At 34.8% G+C, this 14834-nt stretch overlaps 1 protein-coding gene across 1 annotated transcript; it reads left to right on the forward strand.

Moving 5' to 3' along the window:
• Window positions 1-317: 317 nt before the first annotated feature.
• On the forward strand, window positions 318-14058 carry zgc:158260 (uncharacterized protein LOC571389 homolog). The gene is made up of 8 exons (XM_028802317.2): window positions 318-591; window positions 4192-4567; window positions 5678-5859; window positions 7726-7891; window positions 7993-8190; window positions 10401-10565; window positions 11490-11567; window positions 13074-14058. The coding sequence occupies exons 1-8, from the start codon at window positions 530-532 to the stop codon at window positions 13197-13199; spliced, it is 1353 nt and encodes a 450-aa protein (XP_028658150.1). The 5' UTR covers window positions 318-529; the 3' UTR covers window positions 13200-14058.
• The last annotated feature ends 776 nt before the right edge of the window (window positions 14059-14834 follow it).

The raw sequence follows: 14834 nt of genomic DNA on the forward strand, positions 1-14834 counted from the left end.
CATGCTAGGTTCAGATGTCGCCAAGTAACGGAATGCAGCAGCTTTTTGTGGCGTTTAGTGTCCTGCTTAGTTTTAAACTATCTTTTGAACGAGAGAATGGTCACAAGAGTTTTGTTTACCTGTCTCTGCCTCTTTTAATTTATCAGGAAGGTAAGCTTTTCCCAGCACAATCTCCATCCTGACCCTCCGCGCTCCACTGGGACACACAACGCCGAGTCGGGCGACTTTTGGGCCACTGCGGTAGCCGAAGGCAGAGAAGCGAGCGAGCGCCACAAGAGTGTTCGCGCCCGGCCCGTTACCTAGCAACGGCGCTGTGTTTGCACTCCCCCTCCCGCATTCAGTGCGCCTGAAGTTCTGCAGACCAGAGCGGAGAGCCTGATAGCAGGTGTACCGTAAAGGTGCACACATTGCCGGTACCACGCATGTGTTTGATCAGGGGCAGTCTGGTGGGCGTACATTGTTTCACTTACTTTGATGGAAAGGGTCTTCCTCGTACTGTAGAACATAATATACGTCCGTTGTCCAAGACATGGCCGAATTAACACCCCAGAATACCGGACATTCCGGAGCAAAATTGAGCCGTCACCCATGGTAAGTACTGCAGTTTAGTGTAAGTTTGCTTAATAATTTAAATTCGACTTTGGGATGATTTATTCAGACGCCCGTTTTCCATAGCGTCCATGGTTTTAGTTATATAATAGGTATAAAAATAAAGAAACTAATGTAAACCCCAAAGCATTGGCGGTGTATTTACAACAGAGCAATGTCTTTTGTGTTCGAAGTGGTTTTAAAGTGGTGATACTCTATAATATGTTTCCAGTGATCGTCTTCATAGATAACCCTCATCACTGATCAAACTACTGTAGTCTTCAGCTGTAGTATTCTGCAGTAAGAAACCTGAGCGAATTAGAAGAACGAGACTTTGTTATCCCTGCTGCGACGACGTGTGTAAGATTTTTACTAATGTGTGTTTTATAGCTTTGATCATATGGTGTCATGAAGGTATTTAGTCAAATCTGCTTACTGAAATGCTATTAACTGGTTGATTGTGTATGTTACCTTTTCTTGTAAACAGCATTCTTTACTTATGAAGAGCGCTATATAATACAGACATTCATTGATTTAGTACGATGAAAACAGGAAAATTCTGGAACTGATATCTACCAGGAAGCGTCTTCAAATGCAAGATTTTAATTCAGAATTCTTCACATACAAGTCTTATAAATATAAACAGACAAAGCCTAGTTCAATAAGGATTGACCCAAATAGGCACTGGTGCATTCAGATGTATTTAAAAGTTAAAACCCATATAGTTGTATAGTTTGTTAAAGGGCATCCTCATATGTCAACTACTGTTAAAGTTTTGTCACATTCAATCTGTTTTTATATCTTCTTCCTAAGAAGGCCAAAATTTGCTTAGTACCGCCCTTAATAAAATATATATATATATATATATATATATATATATATATATATATATATATATATATATATATACTGAATACAAAGAGACATTCAGCTTATTAATTGGTGCTGAAGTAGGCAGGAGCACTTTCCATTTCTTAAAAAAAGAGTTTGTTTGCAGCAGGTTTATTCAAACATAAACCTATTCCCCACTAAATAAAACAGATAAAGAAAGAAGAAACGAGATTGCCATAATTAGATCACATATCTTAGATTTCTAAAAATAAGAATATTCCATTTTTGCAGTAAATTATAATTTAAAGTTCATTACGTTTGTTCACAGCTACACCCAATTTATGATGAAAGAACAGAGTCTTTTACTCTAAGATTATGGACATTTGAACTATGCAAGTCTGATGGCAATCAAAGGATCGATACTATCTGACAGAAGATAGCTAATGGATCAGCAGTTAGCAGGACCACAAAACAAAAATAAATGTGTTGTGCAGTGACCTAGCCAAAGATCAGACCTTGAACAAAGTTGAATGCATGATACAAAAACTACTCCAACCGTTTTGAAAATACCTTTCAAATACTAACTCTGGCTGATATATATTGAATGTTATTTTTATTTGATTTTTAATTTGCTTTGACATTGTAATGATTTTCATATTGACGGATGCTAGCAGGTCTCAATTAAAACAAAGGACTGGTTATTTGTCAGTAGTGTTCTATGCATTAATAGTTGAAGGTCTAGATTTTTTTAGCCAATGTTGGCTTCTTTTGATGTGTGCACATAAATTAGTTCATTTTGTATCATGTAATACCCAACTCTCCATTATTATATATATGTAGGATCTAATGCTGCAAATGTGCAATCTTTTTGATCACACCTTGTAAATATATACAATTTACAGTATATATCTAGTATATAGTGTACAGTAGTATAGAGTGTAGACACTTGTTATAATACTGTATTTGCAAAGCATTTCTGTGCTACTTAAAACAAAACTTGATATCATGCTTATGCAACCCCTCTTCTATAGCTGGCTTAACATCTTCATCATTGGAATATATTACTACTAGTAGAGGTGGTCACTTGTGGCTTAGTTTAAAACAAAGGTAGCTATGGTAAACGTTGAATGCTATATGCTTTCATTTATATTTTTTCAGCATGTAAACAGGTACAGTATAATAAACATAACATTCTTGTTATGATCTGCTGAGCTCCGTAAACTCAAAGCTCAGGCTTATCTTCAAAAAATAGGCCTCTAACTTCTTACTGTAAACCAGCAAACAAAATTACTCATACCCCAAACTCTAGAAGCAGGCTTTTGACCTGCACAGACCCCACACATAAGTTAAAGATATTAATATTCAAATTCCTTAGAAAAGAAGAGGGGTATTGTGCAAAACCCCTAGCTCACATTAGCAAAAGCAATGATTCTTTATATTTAAAGAATTTATTTCAAAATATTTATATTTACAGGCACAAAGAAAGGAGAGCAAAAGAGATTATACCTGCATGTTAAATGTCAAGGCAAACAAATACAGTTCTAATCAAAATATTGAAACCACAACTTGAATCAAAAGACCAATTCAATAAAAGGAGAATCGAGCAAAACACATATCCAAAATCCAATCAAGGGAGCTGGTAAACAGAAGAATTAACTAATGTCACAGCACTAGTACTGCATTGAACCTCAGCCCCCTAGGCTCAAAACACAAAGGGTACAACTATTAACTGAATGGATGTAAAGCATATGTACCTGACCACAAAGTAAATACACAAAAACATACTAAAAACAATAAAGTACAAAGACAAAAACAAAACATTTTTAGAACCACTGTCTTTGTTTAGTTTATATATTCTCCCTATGCTCATCTGGATTTTAGCTGGGATCCAGTTGCACCAATCTTCTCACTACATCCAAGAGAAGCACAGGCTTAGGCTTTTTTCTGTCTTACATCATAGGCCACTGGGAGAGGCTTCAGGATTAGTTTCTTGCATTGTCCTTAGAGCTGCTTCTGGCTCCCCATGATCTTTGAATAGAATAGGTAGGCTCGTAAAATGAAAAATGTGGATAAATGAAAAATGATGTGTTGAAATAAAGATAAGAAAATGAAATAACTACCTAAAGTTAGTTGTTGAAATATGTTAGTTTATTTCTGAAAGAGCTGTTACTGTAAACTTTTGATTTGCATGTAGAGAATAGAATATTTTGAAAAAAATGAAACTTATATATACAGTAAAGTGTAGCAACAAACAAACCATACTGTAAGATATATGCTGTAAGAAAAGTTTATGATGTTTGGGGGATACTTTTTCTTTCATCAGTGTATGCATTTATTTTCTTATTCAATGATATTTCAAAGTATTGAATTGAAAATATATTGCAATTTTGTAATCTCACTAACTGTAATTTATACTAATATAAAGGTGAAGATCAGGCAAGTACTAGAAGATACAGTAGACCTCAATAGTTAGGAAAAACCTAATTCAGTTGAAAACATTTTATTATTTTCATATTTCTCACCAAAAAGGGTTTATTAATCTTGTAGGGCACACTTTGGAAAAACTGCAAAAGTCCACATTTTTGGAATTAGTGGGTGTAGGTGAAAATCCTACAACTGTTATTGAATATGATGTAAAATCACTGTACAAAATGTAAAGCTATCTGTGTAAAATGCATTTTGCATTTTTTTCTGTATCATTTTTTTGGTATATGATTTATGAACACATTCATTGTCTGTTAACTGAATTTATTTTATAATCAAATATTATAGGTACAAAGAAAGACTGCAAACAAAATATCTTAAAGAAAAAAATAAAAATCAGCTACATGGTCCACTGAATAGCCATCAGTGGCGCTTTTTAAAGAATGGACTTGATGATTTTCGGGATGGGTATCCCTCACCTGCAGCATGTGGAGTTTTCACTCAGAAAGAGAAGGGATGTGCTCCTGTTGTCCTGGGTGCTACTGGCTCTGTTAAACAAACTGAGCAGACCTCCAAGAAAAGATTTAACAAAGAACAGATCTGTTACTCCAAAGTAACTCCACTGCAGCAGATGCGACACGAATATATTGCCCAAATTGAGTATGGGTTAACCCAGCACCCCCTGGCCCTCTATCCACACCTAGAGGAGAGCGTGGCCCCTGAGGTAACCAATTTGACTCATAATGTAATAGTACATATTTATTTATTTATTTATTAGTATTGACACATTTTGTATCATATATACAATATGTTAGGTTTGCTTAGAATGTTATCAGTGCAATATGATGATATGCATGTTTTGTCCTTTTGCCTCATTAAAGGCAACTGAATGCAAAAAAAAAGTTCAATATATGTTGTGCCCTAAAGTAAATCTGTAAGTAAAGGTAAATATATAATAATAATTTGTTATCCAATTTAACCTTTTTTTAAATGACAAATCTTTTATCTTATGTTTAATCATATATTGTATATATAGTATTTAAAGGGCCATGCAGCTTAAACTCATGTAATTTATCAGCCTTTGTTAATAAATGTAATTTGTAAAGTTATAAAGGTTTATGAAACCAAATAATATAAAAATTGTATTATTGTGCACTATAGTATTGAAAATTTAAATTAATGATAATTAACCATGGTCCTCACTGTTTCAATTGTATGAGAGGACAATATATAGAAAAGGCCTCAACTCACACTTCTCAGTATGCATTTAGTTATGACCCACTGCATCTCACCATAGAATGTAATTTTGGGGTTTCTGTATAAGTAAAGATAAGCAGTTTTTTAGTGATGTGTAGTATGCCTATGTGTACTTTTGCATCTACAATATAAACAGATGATTTCCTGTCAAAATGAAAATCAATACAAAACAGCTAGATGTAAACATATAAAATGCAAATTATGACTGTTTAATAAAAGATGTCCAATTAAATTGTATCTGCCGATTTATCTTCTGAAGCCACCAACAGGAGAACACAGATCTTGATCCTGCATATCATACACAATTTCTTACCTCTTCTATGTCATGAAAACTGAAAACTGCCTGAAGAAGACATGAGATAAAAAAGAAACACAGTAACTGTATTAGCAATGTTTTTCTGAAGTAACACAATCATTTAGCTATATAACACATTTATTTTGTAAAAAATAATATAATGATCCTGTAAGGATAATGCAACAATTTTACAAAATTTTGTGTGGCATAGATTTGCCTTTGTGTTTTTGTGTATTTAGACAAAGAAAAATGTGTGCAATTGTCAGTGGTTTAATTTTTTAGGTATTTGAGGAGGTTGTAAATGTTCTTGACCCAGAAATGCATCTTGGTAGCCAAGTGGGGTCAAGTGTGGCAGATGTTCAAGAGGAACAAGATGAGATTCTATTCAGTCAGCAAGAAACAAAAGAGACAGATCCATCAGATTCTAAAGGGGAACATAGTGCAAGATTTTCTGCCAGTGCAATGTAAGTACAATACCCTGTAAAGATTGTTTAATGAAAAAGTTACAACAGGGAAATTATGCAATTTAAATATGTATGTTAGAATATAGTTTACTGGTAGAGAAGTACCAGAGAGTAAAAGGCTTTCCAATGGACAAAAGACAAAATTAATACCAGGGAAGGCTGCAAATGTATACGTCTTGATGGGTAATAAGCTATAAATTTCGACTTACCTCCCACACTATTACTTTGGCTCTGAACTGCTAAAACCTTATCTACATTGACGTGCACCTTAATAGCACACTATTGTGCACTCCAATATCTGGAGGGGTAATGTCATAATGCATGCCATAATTTTATACATTTCCTTTGTCTGACCCTCACTGTGCTTTTTGTCATATGGAGCACCTTCTATTTTTATTATCTGCCTCTCTTGTGACTCATCCTTCATTCTTTAACATATTTAACCCTAGACCCATCACTGTTTCTGTTCACTTATACACACTCATACAGGGCCAATGTAGAATTGCCAGTTAATCTAACATAAATACACTGGGATGTAAGAAAACCTTGAGTCCTGAGAAAAAATATATAATGCAGACAAAGGAAAAATGTGCACATTCCATTAAGGCAGTATTCAGGAGTGTAATTCAAACTGAGAAACTTGAATCCATGAGAACCAGATTGTAGTCTCTAATAACAGCCCATGCCTAGTCTCACTGATCCCAGCAGTGCAATATATACTGTACATCTGAAGACAACCATGAGTACATTTTGCTTATAACTAGGTAGAAACAATTAGATATCTCCCTGAGTGTCACATTTTTAAACCAATCCCCTGCCTCATGATGGTGGTGCTCAAAGTAGGGGCAGTGATTTTAAACTGGAAAGGGCAGCAGTGTTTTTTTAAACCAGTTCTGACAGAGAGCACGCTTCTGATTATGGTAAACTGTGTACAGCCAAAAAGACTCCTACGGAGACCACTATTAATCATATAAATTTATAACCTGTGTGCAGAGAGTTACATTGCACATGTTAAAAATAAACATAACCTGTTGTAAGGGAAAACCTTTTCTGTAACATCAGATTATACATTGGCATATGAAGTCATCAATGGACTTTTCTGTAACATCAGATTATACATTGGCATATGAAGTCATCAATGGACTAACGGTGGTGCTATGAGTAATATGTATGCTCTTTGTAGCTGCAGTGGTCTAGAAGTGTGTTTGTCTTTTCCATTACAGCTCATTACAATGTAAAAATTACTCATTAAACCTCAGATACCTTGGGCTACTGAACTCCTGAACTGATAAGAGCAATTTTACTTTTTTGTTTGCTTTTTCTCTGAAACCAAGGCACACACTGGAGGAATTTCGAACAAGTGTTTTAGGAAGAAGCTCTGTGGGCATAGCATTTTCAGTGGCAGATTTCACTGCTATTCACTACAAACTTTTTAATGAGTTGTACCCAGCTGTATATTCTCACTTGAGTGTTACATCTGGCCCCACGAGACCACTACTACCTTACTAACTACGTGCATCTGATGAGATAACATAGCAAGAACTTAACTGTTTATTTTTCGAACCCATAACATTTTGCTGTTGTTGTACAGAAATCATGGATAAGGTTTGTCACAGACACCATTCAACACTTTTAGGGTTGAATATCACAACTGCCCGTTGAAAGTAATGTGGTAAACAATATGACCATAACACCATGTGTTTCTTAAAAAAAAGTGGCACATTGAAGAGAAAAGAGAAATCATAGTATAGAACTCTTAAATGTAACCACAAGAAGTTCATGGAACTTGCTTATTGTTATTTTGAAGGTCCCAAAAATGTGTAATGAATAATGCAGCTCTACATAAGGAATGTTTTTTCACTTTAGAAGTGAAGATTCAAAACAGAAGAATCCTTACAAATGGCTTTCAGCAAAGGAAGAGACAGAGGAGAAGGAGAAGAAAACAATCCACTTTAAACGGGCCTCGTCACCATCATTGGATGAGGAGATACAGAGTATTGCCAAGGATTTTTGTGAATGGGTAACATCTTTGGTAAGATGTGAGATTAATTGAATTATAACTATTTAAAGCCAGAAGGTTGCTCCAAAACTTCTCTGGGCAGGCTACTTCAGTATATTTTTTTATCTATTTAGGGGGGAGAGAGCAGTAATATAGAGGAGTCTACTCTGATAAACATGTTTGGCAGTGGCTACAAGGTTCAGCCTGCACTAACTGTACCTATTGAAGTGGTGGAACTTTACAATGTACCAGCAGAACTGAGGATGTCCATTGGAGGAACTCCACCCTCATCTGAAAATAAGCTTGCACAAAAAAAGAGAACTGTGCCAAAGGTACTGTAGTTATTGCTGTCATCATCATTTTGGATGTTATTAGTCTTAAAGAGTCACACATTGGAATGTAGGGAGGCACTTGTTATTGATACTATATAGCTGAGCACAATTTATCAACGTTTACAAAAATAAAAATAAAATAACCTTCTGTCCTAATTAATTGAATTTATATTTTTCTTTCTTGAACTCCTTTAAACCACTTTCTATGTGCTTTTACAACGTTGATCATAAAGATTTAAGGTTACATGTACTGTAACTTTGTAACAAGAGATGTTTGCAGAAAAGCAATTTGTCATTTTGATTCTTTTTCCAGTCTTACAGTTGAGAATTTAAAACTAAATGAACGCCAAATACCCAGGCCTGAAATGTGATTTAGGATATTGTATTATTTTCTTGACTTTTGGAAACATAATTTAATATTCTTGAAGAGAAAATAAGTTTAGGATATACTGTATGTTTACATTTATTTTCAAGTCATTTTTCAGAGCCTTTAAACCATCCCTTTAATCTATCCAAATTCCAAGCTGATTGTTTTTCTCAGTTAAAAGTCATAATCTTCCTCTGCCACTTTAAGTGAATGAGTCCTGGATGTAATGTTAGTGAGCTGACCATGACCATGATCTGGCTGCATGACCAGCTGAAGTTATTTGTATTAAGTATTAAATGCAGTAGCCAAACTATGAGCCTTCAGTTAGAGATTTATCACAATGGTAGCCTAGTGTGAACCATCACCATATAAGTGCACTTAATAACATTAAATATTATTTTGTAGAGATATTAAATATTATTTTGTAGAGTTTTTGAACTATATTTGGGCCATTTTATAGACAGATGTTCTTTTTTTATTTTATCTATCATGTCATTAACATACTGAGCATTCACAAAATAACTACAAGCTTTATGATAAAAGTTGTATAGTTTCTAAAGCTTAAAAATACTGAATTATTAACATAGTTCAAAAGGTTACCACTGCCTGTTTTGTGTTTACTGAAGGAATTATATAGAACTACACTGTAAGATTAATTTGAACTAGAGCATGATATTCCCAGTGAACTGTCTTACATGACATCTTCATCTGGGTCAGTATCTTTTAAATATTTAACAACAATCCAGATATCTGGGAGTTACATATTTAAAAACCTATACCAATGAAATGTTTGTAACCTGATGGAAAATATTAAGCAATATGTTAAAAGATGGTAATCCCTTCATTTTACATTAGCTGGGGGAACTGACATTGTTTAGATGAATATCCTCAAATTTTCAAAATATTCCTTATATGTCAGCAAATCATTCTTTAAAAACTATAAAATGGACAATCACGCAAGGACCTAAAGAGGAGAGGGCACTTAGTATCAGATCTACGCATTGACAATTTCTTAGCATTCTGTGAACAATTATGTATTAACACAGTTGTCCAATAACAAATAATTTAATATTTTACTGCTTGAAAGTTATAAACATGGCTAAAATACCTGCCCAGGTTTCCCAAACGTACACTAAAATTGACCTATGACTGAAACTCTGTTATCTAGCAACAACGATGAGCATCTCCAGACTTTTGAACTACAGGATTTATTTCAAAGAATGCACATCTTGATGATCTAAAGCCACAATGAAAACGGATTACTGTAACTAGAATGGAACCTAGCCATTAATAAGATACTCCACTCATCAACCTGTGAAAAGCAAGGCGTAAATCAAATTTTAAAAACTGAATATTGCACTTACTTACTTTCACTGAGATTATCCAAAATATATTTTAAATGATGTCATAAAGTACCTGTTTCTCTAGCTCATATGTTTTGGGAATGCCCTAACCTGAGATAATACTGGGAAAAAGCTTGGCTTATTTGCCAGTTTTGAATGTATATTACATAACATTCTTAAACCTGCATCAACCAATTCTTGCATTGTGCCCAGTGCTGTAAGAATGTACACACCATATTCTCTGCATCCCATGACCTTGGATTAAATAAAGCTGTATTGAGAATGTTATCATTTAAAACTTAGTGAAGAGGAAGATTTTTTTTAAAACAAACTGATTTCTTAGTCTAAACATATAGTAGCTGTTGATTACTGGTTGTCATGTCATATGTAGAGCAATACAATATGACACACTTCTAATGTAAATCTAAACCAAAAAGAACAATCTTGCCAAGACTGAATTTTTGGATTTAATTACATGTGTTTGTTTTTTTTTTATTTAGAAACCATTAAGCCAGCCAAATCATGTAAAAATTAAATATGGAGCCTGGTATTTGGATCCTAAAAAGTGGAAGAAAAGGAATGCTGATGAGCCTCTTACAGATCCTGATTTTATTAGAGATTTAATTAAGGATGAAAACTTTGATTCACTTACCATGAGTGAAAGGGTAAATCATTTCAGTTATTTTTTTAAAGGCAAATGTTCATTGTCAGGATTGTCCCAAGTCACATTATTATACAGTACAATTAAGAGAGTGGGTTAAGATTGAAGAGAAAGTAGCTGAGTAGTTGTAATAGTAGTACTGTCACATGTACAGAGCACAGTGAAACAGCAGTGTGAAATGGGAGTAAGGCCAGAATGCATGTGAATGTGGTCATGAGGGTTGATGAAAGAGGAAATATACGAGTTTAGTAAATTAGTGTAATATGACATGTGACATGTTCAAAATAAAGACAGGAATCAGCCTTCAATGGGTTACCAGTTCATTGCAAGGCAGGCAATTGCTCCATCCATGTTGTATTGGGACAATTTAGAAACAATAATTAACATAACATCGAGGTCTTTGGGAGAAAAAGCCTGAAAAGATGCATAGAAAATATTTACATTCCACACAATGATCACACTCATATTCTGTAGATGTGAGGGTACAGCACTCTCTCCTGTGTCACCATTTAAATAAATTAAATGAAATTCTCTTGCTGAAGTCATAAATTCTCATGCACTATAACTTCATTCAGTTAACATGACTGGACATATCTGGGGTGTAGCTGAATGTGTCAGTTTTTCAGTTCTCCTCTAGCCAGTAAATTTCCTTATTTTACACACCACACAAACCTTGTTCACTGCAATTTCCATATTTATATAAGAGTTAAGCCCATTGCGGCACTCCTTGTGTGATTTTGGGCTATACAAAAAAAAATTGTATTGTTTTGAGCATAATTTACTGTTTTCAATCAGAACCCCACAGACTTCACTGAGAGCCACAATGAAGGAAGAAAATGTAAAATTAAGCAAACTGCATGATGCTTTGATCATAATTAGTGACTATTTTCTTTTTTTTTTCCATTTCTATTTTTTTTTTATAAATAAGGATGAGGAACTTAAACAGCTACATGGAACTCAAGCCTTTAAAGACTTTATTCGCAGCAAAGGAGCTCGTGAGCCAAAGGTACAGTACAGAGATTATGTACAGGACTATAAACTAATCTAATATTGTTTCATTTTATAAGGTTATTTGTGGTTGTATGTATCAATTCATTCTTTGATCTAACTTTATATTAGGGTATCAGAGCAGAGCCTTTTTGTGTTCTGAGGGTGAAACTGCAATGTTACAGCAGCTGACACACAACAAATACACAGAATACTCTTAAGATAAAACAAGAAGATGAATAAATTCAGTACATAATTACCTTTATGTTCATAATCTATCTGAACTGACATATTAAAATAAAAAAACTAAAATTAGCATGTTAAAATGACAGAAAAAAGTCTATCCGGGGTAATCTTGTAACATCTAATGGCAAACTGCAAAAAGCACCCCCAATATCACTCCCTGGAGCTCTGTGATAGAACTAACTTTTTGCTAAAGGTGCTTTGAAGGTTGATCAAGGCATCATGGGATAGCTGGCAATATCCTTCTCTCTGTCACTAGTCCCAATAATTAAGCCAGCCTTCCAGATTTATATTTATTGGAATTGTTCCAAGAAATAAAAAATGGTCTTAAATTTCTTTGACTAGAATTCCCTCACCACATTACTTCTTTTGGGATTTTACTGCAGAGACTAATTAATTTTATCAGTGAACATATGAACACAAGAATCTTGACAAAAGAGAGAAGACCATTAAGTCCATCAGGCTGGTTTGTTTAGCTAATAGTTAACCTGTTCCAATATATCCTTTAAAGGTTGTCAAGGTTTCTGCTTCAGCTGCAGTCTGGATAGTTTGTTTAAAATTTCCACAACTCTGCGTTAAGAATTGCTTCCTGGCTTCAGTCCTAAATGCACTTACCCTTAATTTCCACTGGTCTCCTCGAGTACATGATGTACCGTCAAAATGAAAGAGTTCAGCTGGATCTGATTCATCAATGCCTTTGAGGATTTTGAAGCCATAGATTAGGTCCCTACACAATTTCCTCTGCTCAAGACTAATCGGGTTTATTTCTCTGAAAGAGTAGAATTAAACCAGTTTGAAATGTTGTAACATTTAATGGCAGGTAGTGAATAAAGATAGCAAGAATACCACTCCCCTGGAGCTCAGTGATAGAATCCACTTTGTACTAAAGGTGCTCTGAAAGCTTACCAGGTTGTCATGCAAAGAGCATGGAACCTTGTTCATGATAGCCTGCAGTTTTGCCAATATCAGTCTTTCTGCCAACTAATCCCCAGATTGAGCCAGCCTTCCAGATTTATGTCTGTTTCAATTGTTTACAGAAAATTATTTGATCTAAAAAATTCTACTAAATTTCACCTGCTAAATAAATAAATGATAATAAATCTCTCCTTATGGACCTCTTCATCAGGTCATATATGTGTGAGGCCACTGACAGCCTGCAGCATGCTGACCTATAGCTTTCCTTTAAGCCAGATTTAATTAGTTAATACAATTCCAATAGCTTTGTTTCTTAAACTGCATTCTACCACAACATCAAAGAAATGTGAATTAATTTTCTTTGCAGTTTCTTAAGAACCTTTTTTCAGAAGAAGAGACTGGAAAATATGTGAAGGACAAGAAGGAAGAAAATAGAAATGACCAGGAAGGAACTGTATTTTCGCCAGCACAAGAAGAAATACTAAGCTATTGACTGTACCTTTGAGGTCTGATGTAACATTTGAAAGGAGTTGGAAGTGAAATCGAGACTTGAAAAAATTGAAGGGTTCTTGAGTGTTTTGCACCCTTGGACAGTTTACTGGGATTCTCCTTTTCAAAAACCACCAGCATTCATGTAACTCTGGATGCACAGACCTAACAAACACTATTGAGGATCCAATATCACATTTTTGTGATGTTAAAAAGATTGTGCTTTCATCTATTAGCCGGGAGCAGAGGTGGAAACTCAGGTCTACTCACTTGACTGCAGTTGACTTTGTAGCACACCATCTTTCAGTTGTACTTTATTAATATCAAACAATAGGTTTAAGATTTTTGATGAAGAGATTCAAATTAATAATGATTTGGGGAATCGTCTAATTTAAAAAATGAGTGCAGTGGCATTAAAGGAATAAGGACAAAGAATAATAATGTCCAGGAAGAATATTCAGACCAGTGTGCTATAGCCAGTGAAAGACTGAATGTTGGGAGAGGAAAAAAAAATCTTTTTCTAAATGTTTTTTTTTATTAAAATAATCCCATTGTTCTGTGATGGACACTATTATTTTCAGTAATTTCACTTACTGTAGTACAGCTCTCAGTTGAGGATGGTTGAAACGGGTGTGTCAATGTGAATATCCATGAAGGTTTGGTTTGCATCCTGCAGAAAGGATTTTGATGGAGCACATCAACTCTTATATGTAATTATGTGTTAACAAAATTCAGCCTTGTATATTTGGTGCTCAAAATTTAGGTAACACCTAGTGGGTATAAATGTTAAAGGTTTAGCTGTTTATACTATATCAGAATCATGTCATTTTTGATATGGTCAAATATATTCGGACTTCATTGTGTGTGTCATGTTTCTGTTTGGTTTCTCTCACATCTCCCCTAATATAACTGTTTGTGAGTGGCACAGTATGTTACACTGACATCTCAAAGATCCTGAGTTCAAATCCTGCTTCCACTATCTGCATACTCCAGTTCTCCTCCAGCAGCCCCTCAGATGTACTGCTTACATTGATTGGCGACTGTAAGTTTGCCCAGTGTGAGTGTGTCTCTGAGTACAGTGTTGCTGGGATATGCTCTGCCACAACACTTAGTTGGACAGAATGTCATGTTATAAATTCCCTCTCTTGCTCTGGTGATTTAGACAAGACAAGAAAAAGATAGTAAACAACTGCAGTATTACAACATGCTTTAATTCTTTCAGGAGTACAGTATATACACAGGGATGACACAGTGGCTTCACCAGGGTCCTGAGGTCAGAGCCTGTCCTGGGTGCTCAGTGTGATGAGAGGACATGTTCTTTTCTCCCAATTCCTAATAGAGGTGTGTGTAGTTTTCTTAGAACTCTGAATTTGATCCAGCATATGTAAATGTGCCCAACAGTGGCCACATATCATCTCCATAGATGATTCCTATGTTGTACCCAGTGCTGTCAGGATATGATTTATCTTCCCACAACCCATGGAGGAATAAATAGATTCACAAATGGATGGATGGACATAGGTATGTGGCATATCTCCAAAAATCCATCATGCTGCTAAAGATTTACCATGTTGTATGAAATATTACCAACATCTTTTTAAATAATTATACTGGCTGCTTAAAAAGACATTTTAAACCA

This window comes from Erpetoichthys calabaricus, chromosome 5 (assembly GCF_900747795.2).
Source record: "Erpetoichthys calabaricus chromosome 5, fErpCal1.3, whole genome shotgun sequence".
NCBI lineage: Eukaryota > Metazoa > Chordata > Cladistia > Polypteriformes > Polypteridae > Erpetoichthys > Erpetoichthys calabaricus.

Coding starts and splice junctions, on each gene's coding strand:
- zgc:158260 (XM_028802317.2), top strand. CDS start 530: ATGGCCGAATTAACACCCCAGAATACCGGACATTCCGGAGCAAAATTG. Junction 7,892..7,992: donor GTGAATGGGTAACATCTTTG/GTAAGATGTGAG, acceptor TTATCTATTTAG/GGGGGAGAGAGCAGTAATAT. Junction 8,191..10,400: donor AAAAGAGAACTGTGCCAAAG/GTACTGTAGTTA, acceptor TTTTTTATTTAG/AAACCATTAAGCCAGCCAAA.